At 41.9% G+C, this 18,939-nt stretch overlaps 4 protein-coding genes across 4 annotated transcripts in view; 1 reads left to right on the forward strand and 3 right to left on the reverse strand.

The window, feature by feature from the left end:
• Positions 1 to 571: 571 nt before the first annotated feature.
• LOC6581732 (cyclin-J) lies at positions 572 to 2,310 on the reverse strand. The gene is made up of 4 exons (XM_002007418.4): positions 2,137 to 2,310; positions 1,881 to 2,067; positions 1,397 to 1,813; positions 572 to 1,337 (listed from the first exon to the last, which is right to left on the reverse strand). Exons 1-4 carry the CDS (start codon positions 2,209 to 2,211, stop codon positions 913 to 915), a joined length of 1,104 nt encoding a protein of 367 aa, XP_002007454.1. The 5' UTR covers positions 2,212 to 2,310; the 3' UTR covers positions 572 to 912.
• Positions 2,311 to 2,635: 325 nt separating this feature from the next.
• On the reverse strand, positions 2,636 to 6,836 carry LOC6581733 (probable RNA helicase armi). Its single transcript, XM_002007419.4, has 5 exons — positions 6,267 to 6,836; positions 5,780 to 6,208; positions 4,117 to 5,676; positions 3,258 to 4,061; positions 2,636 to 3,194 (listed from the first exon to the last, which is right to left on the reverse strand). Exons 1-5 carry the CDS (start codon positions 6,666 to 6,668, stop codon positions 2,877 to 2,879), a joined length of 3,513 nt encoding a protein of 1,170 aa, XP_002007455.2. The 5' UTR covers positions 6,669 to 6,836; the 3' UTR covers positions 2,636 to 2,876.
• A 105-nt stretch (positions 6,837 to 6,941) lies between these two features.
• On the reverse strand, positions 6,942 to 7,694 carry LOC122757458. Its single transcript, XM_044009562.1, has 3 exons — positions 7,546 to 7,694; positions 7,321 to 7,449; positions 6,942 to 7,194 (listed from the first exon to the last, which is right to left on the reverse strand). The coding sequence occupies exons 2-3, from the start codon at positions 7,405 to 7,407 to the stop codon at positions 7,012 to 7,014; spliced, it is 270 nt and encodes an 89-aa protein (XP_043865497.1). The 5' UTR covers positions 7,408 to 7,449; positions 7,546 to 7,694; the 3' UTR covers positions 6,942 to 7,011.
• Positions 7,695 to 8,003: 309 nt separating this feature from the next.
• Positions 8,004 to 18,939, forward strand: part of LOC6581734 (eukaryotic translation initiation factor 5B) — a 31,193-nt gene continuing 20,257 nt past the window's right edge. Inside the window, exons 1-4 of the mRNA XM_002007420.4 lie at positions 8,004 to 8,401; positions 8,515 to 9,764; positions 9,819 to 11,241; positions 11,358 to 11,490. Coding sequence (XP_002007456.1) covers positions 8,331 to 8,401; positions 8,515 to 9,764; positions 9,819 to 11,241; positions 11,358 to 11,490 — 2,877 coding nt within the window. The 5' untranslated portion in view covers positions 8,004 to 8,330. The remainder of the gene's footprint in view (positions 8,402 to 8,514; positions 9,765 to 9,818; positions 11,242 to 11,357; positions 11,491 to 18,939) is intronic.

Here is an 18,939-nt window from a genome sequence, read left to right on the forward strand (position 1 = left end):
TGAAAGGAAAAGCGCATTGTGACTGTTTTATTTTATTTGGAGTTAGACGTAGGCAAGTGGACAGGACATTGAAACGATGTTAGATGGAGCAGAGAGGTTGAGAAGGTATTTCCAACAAATGCACACACATTAACACACCCCACATAAACACACACACACACACATATACTCAGACAACTCGAAACATACACTCAGTTTTTGATAAATGCTTTAAAGTAAAATTTTAAAATTTATAAAAGGAATCTATTTTCGGTCCAATTGTAGCATAATTTTAAAAGAAACTGTAACTGAAAATTTAAAAAACTTTCTGACAAATCAAAAATACATATAAAAACACAAGTTAACTAAATGAAACAAAAAGAAAATAGCAAAAAATTATGAAAATCCTTTACAACTACAATATTAAAGAAACAAAACACCGAAAAGCCTTCTCATGGAAAAAAGAAATGAAAATTGTGTTTTTATTTTGGAATAATCAATGTGGGGAAAGGGACAGATGTTATAATTAATATATGTATGTAACTTAGCCAGGTACCTGGAATCCTTTCCAATATTTTCTTAAATGAGAATATTATCTTTTCAATCTTATATTCAAAGTCAACTTAGATGTGTTCTACATTATCTTCGCTTATACCAAAAGTCTCTCAATTTCATTGAGTACAGTGAGCTGATTTTGATTTAAAAAAAATTAAATTGTATTCTTTGAGGCACATATTGTTCACATATATATGTACGTAGATTATAATCTTAAATTTCTTTTAGAATTGTGCATGAACATAAACATAGAGTCCTTAACTATAAACAAAATACTAAAGCTTCATTTGATCTCTCTTAACATAGTTAGATAATACAAAAAACTATTAAGTTTCAATTATGTAGATATAGAATATACTTATAACTTATGTACCAATTCTAGGTATTTCCCTCATCTTCGTTCAATCTGAATCGCTTCGTTGGTTGGTCTTCGTTGTCCTCATCTCTATTACGTTTGCCGGCTCCTTGCAGCTCCACTGAGATAACGTCGAAGGGTTCCATTTCCACGGTAACAATTTTAATATGGGGTTTTAGGAGCTGCTCCTCAAATCCAGAATCCGGACTGGACCAATTGCTGGTCTCCAATAACTGTTGCTGATCCGTAACAACTGTTGCTTCTGTTGCTGGTTGATAATAATGATAGGTCACAATGCAATCCACACATGGCTCTATCATCTGTTCTGTGTAGCTAGTCAACTGGGTTAGATAGGGCGTCCAGCGCTTGGGTATTCCGCACAGTTGTCTTGTGGCCGCAATGCAGCTGGCGGCTAACAGGGATGGGGGTTCGTTGCAAAGTCTGCTAACTGCATAAAATAAATTTATTTAAATTTATATTGGGATATGTATATATTCATCAGCTTACTGCTCAGCGTGTAATCGGAAAAGCGCAACAACAGTTGAGCGAGTGCGGCCAGCATTTGTTCAAAGCAATTGAAGCGCGGATAGGTGACTGTCAGCGAGGGTTGCTCATCGAGTTGCTGGCAATAGGCTTCATAATCTTCACGTGTCAGAAAACTGCAGGCAAACATCTCCACAAAGCTCGCAGTCGTCGGCCTCATCAAATTGAAGTCGAAGAACGTAAGCACCTTCCGCTCCACGGCCTTGTACTCAAAGGCCGCGTAGCACTTCTTGATCAGACGATTCATTTCGCTGTAGCGTGGCACGAAGGCGTCCTGATTCTCGATCTGCGCTGCTATGTGTATGCAGATCAAGGCAATCAGCTGTAGCTTGTCCATGCGTATGGTGTAGAAATCAAGTAACCGATCCAGATAATAGATGGCTGTTGTTATATCAAGGAAACTTAGCAGCTTTATGTATGTAAAGTATTATTAATTATTGGCACTCACCCAAATGCAAGGAGCATCGACTCAATCTGTAGGTTCTCGTGATCCATTGACACAGTTGCAGCAGCTTTGGTCGCTGGTCCATTTGGGTGGACATAAACAGTACGGGACGGCGACGCATCTCGGACTCCTTCATGGTCTCGAAGATGTCCATTGCGTACTCGCTCAACCATTGCAATTTCGAGAGGCGCTACAAGGCGAAGGGAGCTCTTGTTTAACATTCTAAGTTAACATCCATTTTATTTCAATGTTAACTTACCTCAATTTGATTTCTTTCATGCTCATTTTTTTCGCTGAGCATAAAGATGTTTTGTTCGAGCGCAGGCTTTGTCATTTTCTTCGAGTATTAATTTAATATTCGTATATTTACAGACCGAATCCGTTTGCAGCTCATTGCGAATGAGCGCACAAAACATGCATTCTCAAAAACATGGCCGGCTGTAACGGTAAAAGCACAGTGTGTACACATAGCCGTACACACATAGAGATGAGCATGATTTCATGATGAACATTTGATGATGAACGAATCACAGCTGAACGCACGCTTATCTTAAGGGCGTAAGTATTTGTGACATATAATTATTGTAAGAATGACTCCTCGATGTTAAATCAATTATTAAAGTATATTATCTATTATTAGCGCTCGGGTGGCGTGTTGCAAATCATATTATTTCGTGAGTCACGACTCGGTCAGAAAATGTTGATCGTGCTGTGACTCACGAAAATAATTCATCACTAAATATCAAATCAAAGCCCCGTCCAAAAAATAAAGCAAACTTTATTGGTTTTGAAAAAGTACAAATTTCTTTGGAAGCTCAACTTCAGTAATTCTAGGTAAATTGTTAAGTCAATGTGGAATGCTTACATATCTATGCACGTAAGAATAAAAAAAGTAAAAAATTTCGTCAGTTATTCAAGTTAGTTTTGTCTTTAAATATTCGAGACTTTGGATAAATCTAGCAGGATCAGGAACTTTTTAGTAGACATGGTCCATTGTCCTTAAGGCACCAAATCAGAGCAATCGGAGCAATCAGAATTATTTCCATCGTCCGATTCCTCGCCCTGTTGACAAATCGACTCTGGCATTTCACAGCCAAAGTAAGCATTGTTGTTCGCACAGAACAGAAGCAAATGGCGCCAGCAATCGTCGACAGAGAGCAGGAGAGGATTACCAAAGATGACCAGCATACAACGGGCACGAGAGATGGCAACATTCATACGCTTGTTGCAACGTACAAAGCCCAAATTATAGCGCGCATCAGATCTGAGATTGCACTCAGAGGAACGCACCGTGGAAATAAGCATGATGTCGCGCTCCTAGAAGACAGACAATGAGAAAATTAAACTTAAACTTTGACAACTCTATCGCCAACTGCTTACCTGACCCTGAAATTCCTCCACTGAGCCAATCTTGGGCATGTTCACGTCGGCAGCAATGAACATGGAGCGCAGAGTTTTCACCTGTTTGGCATAAGGTGTCAAAATGCCAATATTATCGGGATGCACATTGTGACGATACAACGTGATGGTCAGTAGAAAGACCTCGCGAGCTTCTGCTGGATTAAACCAGGAGGGCGAATCCATATCCTGCATATTTTCGCCCAGTATGCCGTGAAAGAAAGTGCCATGAGTGCGCGGCATGTCCAAATGGGGCTCAAAGATTGTCTGCAGTTTGGCTAGGGTATGCGCCTCACGAGAATCCTTCTCGGAGACCATGGAGACAAGCTCGTTGTCATAGAAGAGTTTACTATACACCGACATGATGGAGGGCAGTGCGCGATAGTTGTACAGCAGCTTGGTCAGCACACATGGGTTGTAGCCGGAACTGTGGGGAAAGCGTTGCAGGTCCCTGCGATACGGCGGAGTCTGGAGCAGCCGCTCCAGAAAAGAGACATTCAGACCCATTTCGCTCGAATAGCGACTGGTCACAATAGCTTGCAGCTGGTAAGGGTCCCCGGCCAGGATTACCTGACTGCGCTCCTTGGCTAGAAGGACAATTGGCACCATTGTTTCGGGCTCTGTGCATTGTCCCGCCTCATCGATCAGGACGTGTGTAAAGTGGTCCGGATCAAATTCCATTTGGATGAAGTTGCCAAGGGTAGTGCAAGTACTGATAGTAATCCGATGCTTGCCCAGAAACTTGGCCTGGCAGCGCAGCTTCAATCCAGCGTCCGTAACAATCATCTGCAAAAGATGGAATTTTAATAATATGCATTTTACATATATCGGGGAAACTTACGCTATCGTGCGTGGCGTCTATGCTGCCTATGTCGACTGTAGCGCAGTAGGGCGCTAGATCTGGCGACACAAGATCCTTCTCCACCTGATTTTGCGAGACGAGGCGCACAAAGTCGCCATGATTTAAGGCTTTGCTGTCGATAATGCGTTTGGTGATTAGGTCAGCAGAGCTGTTAGATGGTGTGCCCACAAGGAGACGCGCGCCGGGCACATTGCGCACCAGCTGCAAGATGGTCTCCACTAGGGTTACAGTTTTACCCGTGCCTGGTGGTCCAAAGATGACATAAGCCATTTGATGCGTCTCGCCCCTCAGCACATTGTAAACAGCCCGCTTTTGGATGTGGTTGAGCGAGGTGTTAAACCAGTTTAGCTTCTGATTATATAGATACATTTCATCATCCTTGAGCGTGATGTCCAGTTGAATTTGGTCGCGTTTGTTAATCTTGCTAGGAAACAGAAAGTTTTCGCCCATTTTGTCGCAAATGTGGGATACAGCATGATGCTGTTTCCGAAAGGAGAAGCGTGAGAAGTGGAACTCTAGACGATAATCCTCGCCATTGTATTTCTGCTGAAAGTTGGCATGAAACTTTAGATGCACTCTATTGAAGAGAACCTTGTGCACGACGCCCTGGAACAACTTGTTATCCTTACTGTCCGGCTCCAACCAGGGATTGATCGCATTTACCGTGTCGCCCAGTACCAGCGACGGACGACGTTCGGCAAGATTCTCTATATATAGCGAGAGATATTCACCTTCGCGAATGAAGTGAGCTCGCTCGCGGTCATAGTTCCGAAAGCTAATGCTGTAGTCAATCTCCTCTAGGTGCAGCAAAGTTGAAAAGCGCTGTGCATAGTTGGTAAAGGTAAAGTTCTCATTTAAAAACGGATACTCAACGCCCAAGAGATCCCACACATCCTGAACCACCTCCGTCTTAAGCACTATGGTGCACAGTTTGTCCGGCACATCATAGCTTAACAGATGCACCGGCACAAAGCGGCGCTTGGTGGCTATCGATTCGCCCGGCACCAATGGAGATTTATTGGAATAGACCTGATAGGCATAGAAGCGGGATCGCTGCCTTACATTGCGTCCGGTAACCACCAGCTGCTGGGAGGCAATCAGACGACGGTTCGCCTCGATGGCCTGCTCCTTCGTTTCGCAGACGATGACGGTCAGAAAGCGAGTCAACTTAAACGTATCGAACTGCAAGCAGTAGAACTCCTTTGATTCGCCAATGAACTTGGTGTGCACCTCGAAGATCAGCGAAATTTGGTGGCCCATTTTTATGGTGCGCGAACTAACAGGCTCCACAACAGTGATCTGTGCATCCGACGAATTTGGTATTTTAATGTAGCGCAGCTCGAAGTCCCGCTTGCCTACATTTCTGATGCGAAGTGTCACACGGTGCTTCTTCCACTGTTCCGTATAGATGAAGCGTTCCACGCCCTCGACGGCAACGGCTCGTTTGTTGCTGCACGAGGTGCTTATCTGATTTTTCGTTATCTGGCCAAAGTTCTTCTCCAGCTGAACCACTTTAATGGCGCGTCGAGAAAATTTCGCCTAATTTGTTGTGGGAACAGAACACATATATGGACTTCTTAATACTCTTACAAATAATTATCAGAGACTACATTTATATTTAAATGAACTTCAACTCTCTTACATATTTGCACTCGATCAGATCTGCTTGGACAATGTCGCCCAGATGCAATTGAAGTCCTATTGGCACATCTTCCTTGAGTACATAGGCCTGCGATGAGAGCACTGTGAACTCCTCGAAGACCCGCTCGACGGTGCACTGCTGCTTCGGTTCGATGCGTGTGGGAAACATCTTCTTCACCTCCAGTATTTCGCCCTGTTGATCCACATAGCCCTCGTCCAGCTGCACTTGGCACTCCAGCGTAATCTCATCACCCGTTCTGGGTAAGAAAGTCGATTCAATGCTGTCCAACTGAACAGTCAATTCGCCATAATCCGTATCCACCACAATTGACGAGGGCTGGCGCTGCGTAATGAAGCCCAAAATGTTTCGCAGTTGCATATTGAAATAGGTTGGATTATCCAGCTTTAAGGTTTCCAACACATCCTTAACCTTATGATTAATAGATAATTATTACATGACCTTGATCTATTCTGGCTATGTAGCTCACCTTGTCCTCCGTTGTCTTCTCCCACGAGTGCTCGACAATCTTTTGTATTTTGATTACCTTGTTCTCACCGTGCTCCTGCTCATACACTAAATATTCAATCACACACCCCACATTCAGCTCCTCGAAGAGCTCTGCTGCAATATGCTTTTGAAAATTTAAAATGTTGTCTATAATGCCAGTTTGATCAGTTAAATGTGTGATGATGCCCTTGCGAGACGAGCACGTAGTGGAAGATTCTTTGCTTTTCCCGTTTTCATTGCGATTCGTCTCTTCGGTTTTTCTCTCACTGTTCTCAGTGACGTGCTCTTGGTCTAGGAAATCATGCTCTAAAGCAAGCAGATCGCGTTTCTGCTGCAACTCCTTTTCGCAGTTGTGGAAAATTCGACTCCAAAACGAAAGCATTTTTAATTTAATTTCCGACAATTGTTGGGCTTCGGTTCTCAATTACACGTGTAAGCTCTTGCCGGATTTTTCGCAATGATTCCGATTTCTTTTCTGGTGTTATCGACTCCTTTCCTCTTTACTTTCAATTCTCGCTTTGATTTTAGCTCATTACCGTCTCTGTTTCTTTTCTAATGTTATCGGCTTTTTTCCTTTTTACTTTCAATTCTCGCTTTTATATTTTCCTTCTCGAACGTTCCTGCTTCCTCCTTACACGCCTTTAATTTCTTTTTCTTGCTGCCTCTACTTTACACTTCTCCTTTCGCGCGTTCCCTATTCGCTCGCTCTCTACACTAAACTTTTCCTATTGCTGTTGCTTCTTTTCCAGGCTATCGTACATCCAGTCCGTTTCGCTGATGTAGTTCAGTTCGTTTCGTAGAAACTGCAGACGATTCAAATGACTGTCGTTCGATTCTTCTTTATATCCGCTCTCGCTTGTTACCAACGAAATGACTTTATTTGTGGGCTGGCTGTCGAGCTTCTTGATCTGAATAGCGGTGGTGAAAGAGAGATAGATAGATGGATAAAGACAGAGGGAGAGGATTGAAAAACATGAAGTTATAATTCGTATACACAAAACTAAAGAGCAAGCAGGCTTCAAATTTCAACAGACCTCAGCACTATTGCTGCTGCCTTCCGAAATGCTGGCTGTATTGTTGCTCTCGTTAATGCCTGTTGCGTCGCCGGACATAATCGACATAATCCTATGAGGCACTCTTCAAATACCAGAAAAAGCCTTGCACTGCAAGTTCATAAGAAAAAGAGAATCGTATTACTCTCAACAATCAACTTCTTATGCATAAGTATACAATTTTAATACTTAATAATTATAACTTACCTATAAAGGCGTTGAATGTGCTTAATTTATGCTTTTTGTTTTACGTTCTTCGCGGAAAACTTAAATCGGCGTTTGCAAACTTCGAAGTTCCAGACGAAACTAATGGAACGCGACCCACATAACCAAAAACGTAAACATAATCCACAAAATGTAAAACATATGTTCTTGGCGCCCAAAGATAACACTCTCATGTAATGTTAATAACAGTCGTGCAAAAAGAACTATTTACGATATACTGTATAAATTTAAAAAAATGACAAAAGCATATGATGAACTAAAACGAGTGAATTTCCAAGCTTTACGATTTACTAAAAGTTTTGTTATGATTTGATTGATTACAAATTAAATTATTAAATTGCGAATTTAGTTTATATTTTAGAAGTTGAAGTTTCTATTGTTGCCGCAGCAGATAATACTAATATTTGGACTATCGATAATAAACGCTATCGGTATAGGAATCGTCCATTTGCTCACCCCTATCACAGGTGCATTGTATTCGCTAACCAAATCGGCGTGCAAAGGAAAATTCATAAATTTTTATTTAGCGAAGGATAGAAATTGTGGATTTAACGCCCAGCAGAGGATTCAACTTGTGTCAAACGGGAGCAGACCAAACAGCATCAGATACTCATTTTGGGTGTAACATCAGGATACAGACACTCGTGGTTATCGTCGTCGTTGCCTTCGTTTACCTCTGCGTCGTGTTTTAGATTTTTAATAGTGAATTCATTTCGGCGTTTCGTGGGTGTTCAGAGAAGAAGCGTGTTGAGACTACGACAGGAAAGATGGTTAAAGCTAAAAAGGGCAAGAAAGAGATATTGACCAACGTCGAGGGTGCTTCATCGGCAGACGAAAAGTAAGTACTGTATTGCCATGCCCATGGATGTTGTTGTTGTTGATGTTGTTGCCACGATGGCAACGTTGGCAAAGTTTCTATTAAAAACAAATCGCATTTCCTTTACCGTTTAGTGAAACCGCTGTCCTAGGATCGGACAACGATCAAGTGAGCGCTAACAATAAGAAAAACCAGCAGAAGGGCAAGAACAAGAAGAAGAACAACAAAAATGCCAATGCTTCGGATGAGGGCAGCGACATCATGGATGATGCGCCAGTAGAGACCATTACAAGGGCTGTCAAAAAATTAAGTGTGAAAGGTAAAGGCAAAGCCAAGTCTAAAAATTTGGATGATGATTCCGCTGATGAGGCACCCGATCTGAAGCCCGCCAAGAAGTCCGCTTTCAATTTGTTGATGGATGACGAGGATGATGAAGAACCGCCCGCTGCACAAGACTCACCCGAGGAGGAGGAGGAGGAAGAGGTGGTTGCTAAGCCACAGAAGAAGAACGAAAAGAAGGGCAAAAAGTCAAAGCGCAAGGGCAAAGACGATGACGAGGACTTGGATAAGATGCTAGCGGCACTGCAGGCAGAGTATGCAGGAGAAGCTCCAGCAGCAGTCGTAGCAGAGCCTGAGCAGGATGATCTTAGCAAGAAGTCGAAGAAGGGCAAGAAGCAAGCACCAGCAGCAGCAGCAACAGCGGTCGAAGCTGAAGCTGAAGCCGAAGATGATGAGAATGATGAAGGAGGCGGCATGAAGACAGCAGCTCAAAAGAAGAAAGAGAAAAAGGAGCGACAAAAGCGAGAGGCGGCGCTAGCCAAACAGCGAGCAGCCTTAGAGCCGAAACAAAAGCCGGCGGCAGCGGCAGCTCCAGTGGCACCACCAGAGCCCGAGCCCGAGCCCGAGCTTCAGTCTGAGGAGGCAGCGCCTGAGGTTGAAGCCGAAGCTGAAGAAGCTTCGGAAGATACTTCCAAGGCGGGTAAGGGTAAGAAAAAAGGCAAAAAGGATAAGAAAGCTGAGGCCGAGGATGAGAAAAAGGACACCAAGAAGAAGGGCATGTCTGCTGCGATTGTGGCTGCCATGCAGGAGCAGCTCAAAAAGCGCAAAGAGGAAGAGGAGCGCTTGCAAAAGCTTGAGGAAGAGCGCATTCGTCTCGAAGAAGAGCGCGAAGCGGCGCGTCTGGAGGCTCTACGCATAGAAGCTGAACGCAAGGAGAAGAAGAAGCAAAAGGAGGCCGAACGCAAGGCTCGTCTCAAGGCCGAAGGCAAACTTCTGACCAAAAAACAGAAGGAAGATCGTGCCCGAGCACAGGCGCTGCTCGAATCGCTCAAGGCGCAGGGCTTGGAAATACCTGATCCAAATGACAAGCGTGGGACTAGACCAGGTGAGCTTGTGACGTTAGATGAATAGTGTAGTTAATAATCTTGAATACCTTCAGGCACACGCATACGCCCCAACAAGAAGAAAGGGCCAAAGGATGAAGGCGCGGGTGAGTCCAAGGATGACGCACAAAAGGCAGCTGAAACAGCGGCCGCCGCTGCAGCAGCTGCTGAGCAGGCGGTCAAGGAGGAGGTGGTTAAAGAGAGCTGGGATGCTACAGACAGCGAGGCGGAACCAGAGGAGGAATCTTCGCAAGCAACCACAACAACCACTAACAACGGTAAAAATGAGCCGCAGGATGAAGGCGAATCCGATAATAATGATGATGACACCGACGATGACAGCGATGAGTCGGAGGAGGAGAGTGAAGAGTCCGAAAAGGAGGATAATCAGTTGGCCAACGATCCCGAGTCGCGACGTTTGCGTGCAGAGGCACGCATCATCAAACGACAAGGGGATGCTGAGAAGAAACGCACCACAGACGAGTTGCGAGCAGGCGTTGTTTGTGTGCTCGGCCATGTCGATACGGGCAAGACAAAGATTCTGGACAAGTTGCGACGCACTCACGTACAAGACTCAGAAGCGGGTGGCATTACGCAACAGATTGGCGCCACGAATGTGCCCATCGATGCCATCAAGGAGCAGACGAAATATGTCAAGAATGCAGCCAACTTCGAGCATCGCTTGCCCGGCTTGTTGATCATTGACACACCTGGCCACGAATCGTTCAGTAATTTGCGCAATCGTGGCTCATCTCTCTGTGATATTGCCATTTTGGTTGTGGACATTATGCACGGCCTGGAGCCGCAAACAATTGAGTCAATACAGCTGCTGAAGAAGAAGAAGTGCCCCTTCATCGTGGCCCTCAACAAGATCGATCGTCTCTATGACTGGAAGGTCCTGGCACGTCGCGATGTCAGGGATGTGATCAAGGAGCAGCAGACGAATACTCAGCTGGAGTTTGAGCAGCGCACAAAGGATGTAATTCTGCAATTTGCTGAGCAAGGATTGAATGCAGCTTTGTTCTATGAGAACAAGGATCCCAAGACCTATATCTCCCTAGTGCCAACGAGCGCCATCACAGGCGAGGGCATGGGCAACTTGTTGTTCATGATCACGGACTTCTGCCAGAACATGTTGGCCAAGCGTTTGATGTATTCCGAGGAGCTGCAGGCCACAGTGCTGGAGGTGAAGGCCATACCTGGTCTGGGCACCACCATCGATGCCATTCTGATCAATGGCAGACTCCGCGAGGGTCAGACCATGATCTTGGCCGGCACAGATGGACCGATAGTTACTCAAATTCGCTCACTGCTCATGCCACAGCCCATGAAGGAGCTGCGTGTGAAGAATGCCTATGTGGAGTACAAGGAGGTGAAGGCCGCTCAGGGTGTTAAGATAGCCGCCAAGGATCTGGAGAAGGCAATTGCTGGCATCAATTTGCTTATTGCGCACAAACCGGATGAAATCGAAATATGCAAGTAGGTGAAACGAATTTTCATATAGTCTATTATAGCCGAGTGTGTAATAGTACTATATCTGAAAATCTGTAATATCCATTTGTGCACTCGCTTATGTAACTCATTTCTATTTACAGAGAGGAAGTTGCCCGCGAACTGAAGAGCGCTTTAAGCCACATCAAATTGGCTCCATCAGGCGTCTATGTGCAAGCCTCGACTCTAGGCTCCTTGGAAGCTCTGCTCGAATTTTTACGCACTTCAAAGATTCCGGTAAGTGAAGAGTTTAGAAATGAAGGAATAATTTATGGGAGAGGAAACTTTTCTGAAATAGGGATTATGTTGGCATATTAATGGATAGCTTAATCAATTTGTTATTTAGTAATTCAAATATAAGTTATAAGCTTGTTTATTATATGAGAATTTATGGATGAAATGGAAAAATTATAGATAGACAAGAGTAAACTCTTCTAGTTCTTGAGCTGACTGATTCTGTCTGTATATTAATTTGAGATAATTTATATGAAACTCGAACTCTTTAGTCTATATAAATAATTATTTCAGTCTATATAAATACTCATGTCATAGACTATAGTTACACTAATAGATCTACATAGAGTAATTGCAATTAAAGAGAAACCATAATCAAAGTATTCAATCAGCCGACAAATTTTCAGAAATAGCTACAGAAAACTTTTTAAGGTTTTTTTTTAGCTTATATTCAAAAACAACATTTTTTGTAAAATATGGCAACAAGAAGAGAAAGTTGTAAATTGTCGCACAGAAGAGTATTTTTGGAAAATTATGAGTGCATGAGGCGATGGCGGCGTCTGCCTAAATCTCAGTGACCAGATTCCCCGATTCGCAGTTCCCCGAACAACACCGCTCTGCTGCTCCCTATCTCCTCAGTTGGCAGTCGCCAGTCGCCACCTGCGTTTCCGTCTCCTGCTGCTGCTGCTGTTGCTGTTGCTGTTGCTGCTGAGATCGCAGCCCGCAGTCTGCGTAGCCAGTGCGGCAGACAACGTCGCCGTTTGTTGGCGTAAACATAAAATGTATTTTTGTAAATGCGGTGCAAATAGTTGCAACAACATTAGCGACAACAACAACAACAGCAGCGGGAGCAACAGCAATAACAAATAACAACTAGAAACCCGGCCACATTCGGAATGATTCATGCAACAAGCAGCCAAAAGGCGGGCGCATAGCCAACAGCACGCACTGCCCCATCCAAAAGAGCCAAAGCATCGAATCTTCTACGCATCCACCCCTTCCCCGCCCCCCACACCAATTGCGAAAAGATTGAACATCAACTAAAAATAGTTTGCGCTCTATATATACATATATATGTAATTGGATTTGTATATATGGAGATACGCTACATACACAGCTACTTATTATATACATATAACCACATAAATGTATCAGTATACACATATATATGTATGTAACTGAATGATTATGGCGACTCTATAGACATATACATATATATAGCCTAAATAATTATATATAAGCTTTTATGAATGAATTCTTAGGCATTTGCCATTTGATGCCTGGCTATTTGATGCCAGTCCAAATGATTTCTATATAATCGTATATATATAAATAAATGATATGTATATATCAGATATATTTTTATTGGCATTTCGAATTTGTTTGTGTTAAAGAACACGTTTGAATATTCAAATTTAATGCCAGGCGGCGGAAATGCTGAGCGGAAGTAACAAAAATAAATAGAATTTATATCTTTCTGTATATTTATATATACATATATATGCATGTGTATAAATGTAGGTATGATATGCCGATAGTGTAATCAGATATTTCCGTTATTATTATTATTTCTTATTGCATTTGCATTCTTTGCTAAATAAATTAAGCATTTGTTGCGAGCAGCCTGGTCTTACTGTATTACACATAATAATATATATACTATACTATTGTATATTTAACAGGACTATTGTTATATGGTCTCTAAACTAATTCCATAATCCAATTCTATATTTAGTTCAGTTTTAGTTTGTTTTAGGTAGTCTCTGAAACTAGTTCGGGCCCACAGAGCAAGATCCGAGTCAATTAGCTAACACTACAAGCTCATTAAGGGCAGCCCACATGCGTTATAGGGTTTCCCACAGTCTCATCAGCACATTTTCATCATCTTTTTATGCAGGCAGCTGCGAAAAGTTTTCCCATCATTGCTCCAAAGTCTCCAAATTCGAGTCTAAAGCCAAATCCAAGACGCCAACGCAACGGAGACAACAACTATGCAAATTGGCTAATAAAAGCTTACATAATGCTAGTCAGAGGCGTATAACAGTTGACAAAAACACACTTTGCGTGGCAAGTAAAGTGGAACGTTGCTGTGGCAGGTGATTAATTGTGATCTCAGCTATTCAATGTAAATCATTGAGATGCAATGAGATCTCTAAGTGTACTCGAAAGAATTCTAGCTTAGCAATTGACTCTACTATAGACTAATTGCTAGTGATATATGGGAGAGATATATGAGATAAAGTAACTTACATTCATTACAGATTATCTCAAGAGAAAAACTCTTCGAGAATGCGTTATCGATCCAGGATAATTCATCTTCCATCATCCATTCCATCATACCAGCGTAAATAAAATAAATACAATATTTATATTTGCTATAGGGTAACTGCACTTCTAGCATGCCCACTTCTAGCAAGTCACTCATATGGTTTAGTTCGTTTTACACATTTGGAACGCAAAAATTTGTCGCCGTCAACTTTTTTTTGCGTTTGCATCAAAAATCAATTATGGCAAAATGTCGGACGGACTGACAGCGTGACAAACGGACAGACGACGAGGACGGACAGCGAGCGGCTTGATTGTCATTCATTCATTCATTCATGACTTGAATTGAGCTGAGTTGAGTGTCGGTTATGTGGGCAGCGGGCCGGCCGGCTATGTAACAAGTTCCGCCTTCGTTTAAGCCAAATTTAGTAACTAACTAGCGCCGACGCAAATACCAAATGTCACTTGTCAACCATTTAATTAACTTTCAGAGAGGGCATATTAGTTTAAAAGTGGATTAGGTAACAGATTGACTTGGCTAGATGCTAGTTGGGATACGAGTATTGTTGTTATACTAAAGTGCTATACTTAAATTTATATCTAGTTATTCAGTTGCAGTTCCAATGTTTGTAATTCGCTTATACTCTTGTATAACAAACTCTTGTTAATATTATATCGCCAACTATGTCAGTTAAACTGCTATACTTGTATGTGTATATTTTCAAAATCTATATGTAATTCCTTTACTATAATGTATAGTTGTTATACATGTAATAATATAATCTACAGCAAAGATTTATATTGTACTTACATAGTTATATAACTAGTTCGTCTTCTTCCACTCTTAAATTTATTTATAGAGTAGTTCGCGCTCTCATCGAGAAAGCGTATATGGCATATCATAACAGATCAAACTACTTATATATGTATATGTAGTTGTTTATCTAAATTTGTGTTTGTGTGTGTTTTTCATTGAGATCGAGTAATTATTTGAAGCACCCACGCTATGAAATACGAACAGGGATTCCAATTTATATTGGCTCTGACCAAACTGACCGGAAATTGTCATTTAAGTGTCTTGTTGTGTGTATGTTTGCTGTTGTTGGCGGCAGCCAAAAAAAGAGAGAAAAATAAAATAAAATAAAATACGTTTTTCATTGATTTCAGACACATTGCCATTCGCGTTAAAAAGTCGTTTAGGTTTAATTTACGGCACAACGTCCGAACTGAAAACAATCGACACTTTAAATAGATACAAAAGAAAACAGAAATTGGTTGAGAGAGTGAGTGCGGCTCTCTTTTCGATGAGCTCGGCTTCAATTGATGGGCTGCTTGTTGCTCTTTCTCTCTCGCTCTGTCTGGCTTGAGTGCCCATTCATCATTTCATTGAGCGCATTTCATATGGCAACAACAACATCAACAATAACCAGCTCCGCAAGTGTCGCCAAAAAAAACTGAAACACGCTTCACTAAAAAGACGAAGAAGAAGAAAAAAGAGCACACGCAGCAGACAGGCAATAAATTGTATGGAAAACAAATCAATTACACACACACACATGCGCATACCCATACATTATTCGCTCACGCCTGTTCTCTCTCTCTCTCTCTATATCGTTGTGCTGCGCTCTCAGCTGCTGGCACTTGCGCTCTGCTTAATTGCAGCACCCATGATGCTTATTGGCTGTTGGGTTTGCTGTTGTTGTTAATTTCGGTTGTTTCATTCATTTTGGCAGACAGTTTGCTTGTTTGTACACTGAACAGAAGCTTTCCCTCTTTTTATCTCTCCCGCTCTCGCTCGCTCACACGCACATCTGCTCGCGTACAATAATTCATTTTATTGATCAAATAAACATTTGCTATACATTTCTATAAATTAAACACGACGCGGCAGGGCGTAACGGCAGCATCAGCAGCAGCAGCAGCCGCGCTTTCTATTCATAAAAATTAATTGCACTTGTTGCTGTCTGCTTGGCTGCCTGGCTGCCCATCTGCCATCTTTATCTTGCAGGCCATGTGTTTAGTGGGGGCGTGCGTCACACACACATACACAGATTGAAGATTAACATAATTCACTTATAATAGCAATACGCACAATATTTATACAAATAACAATAATTCATTAGCAGCCCCTCAATTTAAATGGTTTCGCGAATTTCACACCCAAAGGCCATTAAGCAAAAGCATTCTCAGATACTCATGAAAACCGCCTCGAAAAAGAATTGCAAAAATTTTAAGGTTAACACGGTATGTCTGTGTGTATGTATATACATACATATGTATGTATGTTTTTATATGTATATTCTTCTTTTGCTTCCTTAACCTCTCTCTAATCTTTGTTTCCTCTTCAACATACAGCTTCAGCCTAGTTGTAGTTCAGCGCGGGGGTCACCTAACAATTTATGATATACGAATATACAACGGTTGTACAGTTAAAAATACCGATATCTACTGTACATGTTGTCAAGGGGATACGCTTAGATTTGAGCTGAGTAACCCACATATTCATATCGAAATGTTTGCTCAACGCATTAAAGCAGGAAGTCGTAGTATGAGCAGCCACTCGATTTTTATGGCAGCCCTCCCTCAGCTTGTATGCATCGCCATCTAATTTTTGGTCGCAGATTTATGGAGCGCAGTGTATTTGCTTGCAATATATTTGTATGTATGTACATGGGTATATAGTTTTATGAGACACCAAAGACAACGCAGACATGGAATAACCACAAAAGAGAGGGAGAGAGGGCAAGGCAGGGAGAGCTTTTGGTGCAATGCTTGTGTGCATTGCAGTTGCTGTTGCAAGCACCGTTATGCAATTGGCCTGCAATCTGTGCTTAAATTCCGTTGCCAACTGCGGCTTCATTAACATTTGCCTCTCGTCGCTTACAACCAAATATAGCAAAGTCGTAGTCGTAGCTAGTCAAGCTGCCATTCATAAAAAAAAGCTGCGTTTGCTTATACAACTCTTTTCTTTTTCTTTTTTTTCGGTAATGGTATTAGTAAACCCACACACACATACACACACACACCGACATGTACACAAACACCCGCAACAACTGAGTAAAGTTTCATTCATGCCAACACAATTTTGTTTTCTTTGTGTCTGTTACTTTTTCTTCTTCCTCTTCTTTTATGAATGAAAAATACGTAACAAGCAGCCAAGTCGGAGTCTGTTAGCTCGTCCGTGACGTTTTTCTTTCATGAATGAAAAATTGCGCAGAAATAACCAAACACACACACACACACACACACACACACACACACACACACACACACACACACACACACACACACACACACACACACACACACACACACACACACACACACACACACACACACATACATATATACATACACTCAGCAAATTCAACACAAGAAGGCAAAAAGCAGATATCTTGAATGTGCCAAAAAATGGAATATATTAGCAGACGAAACGAATACGCTGCAATATGTAATATGATAGGAGAAGAGAATAAGTTGAATAATAGATATTGAGAAAGAGAGTGAGAAACAGAGAGGGGGAGAGATAGATATAAGAATATACATATAAGAGAGCATCAATTCTGTGATAAATTGAGCGTAGGCTTAATTTGTGTCATGTAACAAACTGAATGCCATAGCTAAGATACAAATTGTAGAGCATGAGGGAAAACGCATGCAGCTTGGGAATGGCTGCCGCTAAGTTAGTTTTGTTTAATTCAGGTATTTGGGCTGTAATTGTAATTATGCAGCCATCAACTAAGTTGTTGCTGTTGTAGCTTTAGCTGCTTTTGTGGCTGCTTTAGCCATAATTGTGAGTCGCTGTTGCTGCTGCTTCTGCGGGCGACGACGTCATGGAAGAGAGAGGCTACAAACATATAAACGTACATATGTATGTATGTATGTATAGGCAAGTACGTAGATACGTTGTTATGGTAGTGTAGGTAATTTGATTCCCCCCTATGCATTTTAATTAAAAGTCAACAACACTTACACAGACACAGACAAAGACACTCGCACTTATAGCAAGTTTCGCAAGTCGAGGCACTCGGCCATGCTTAGCGCGAAACGTTGGCAACAATTTGTAATCGAGACGTAGTTGCATGCAAATATGCGAATGCAACGACGCCCACAACGAAATGCAAAATCAGGAGAATATGCAGAAGAAGCAGAAGCAGAAGCAGTAGCAACAGCTAGCTGAAACAGCAAATTAATTACTCGTCTCGCAATTCTAACAATTGTTGCTGCTACTCAAATAACGTAAAACGCAAAAAAAGGGAATGAACAAAAAAAAAAAAAAACCCTGGCCAACACCAAATTAGGCAGCAAAAAAAGTAGAATGTCAAAAAGAAGTGCGCACCAACAACAACAACAACAACGGCAACAAAGAAGAAAACGGTTAACAAATTTAGTCCATTGTACTGCAAACAACTCAATTAGCTGTCTCTCTCTAGCCCTAACTCATGCGTTGCTTTCCACACTTCGCTCCTCTTACTCACCCCTTGCCAGTGTTGCGCTCGCTCACTCTCACTCATCGGCTAGCCCACTTTCTTACTCCATGGCGTGTTCATCGTATCGCTGAATTTAATGAATGAATTTAATTTTGTGCGCCTTTTCTCATGTTTTTGCGGCATGTACTATATGTATATCTACATGTAGGCACTAAAAGAATGAAAGGAAGGAAGTGAGCGAAGAAGAAGAAGTGGACAATGCCAACGTTTTCATTAATGCGACGTAGTTGCTGCCAAGAACCGAACAAAACAACAAGAACGTCAGTCAATATAAAAACAAGCGGAAAAAACATTGGGAAACTAAACAAGGTTATGGAAGAGAAAATACCCTGGCGGAACAAATGAAAGCGAACATACTAGACTACTACAAAAGTACTATTTAATCAAAAAAATTGTAAACAGATTATGAAAATTTAAAGCATGTTTTATATGTATCGTTATTTGCTCATGTATTTTGTAGAGTCGAAGTGAACTCCTGCATAAGGGTTAAAAATGACATGCTTCAGCTGGAATACCCTTTGCAATCGTACAGCAAAAAAACAAATGAATGAGTGAACCAGCGAGCGAATGAATGAGTAACTGAATGAATGAGTAAATGTTCATACGTTCAAATGAAAACAAAAAAGCAACGACAACAACGGAAGTAATTCTTCCTGCATCGTACATACACACACACACACACACACACACACAGAAA

Source organism: Drosophila mojavensis, unplaced genomic scaffold (genome assembly GCF_018153725.1).
Source record: "Drosophila mojavensis isolate 15081-1352.22 unplaced genomic scaffold, ASM1815372v1 contig_74, whole genome shotgun sequence".
Classification (NCBI taxonomy): Eukaryota; Metazoa; Arthropoda; class Insecta; order Diptera; family Drosophilidae; genus Drosophila; species Drosophila mojavensis.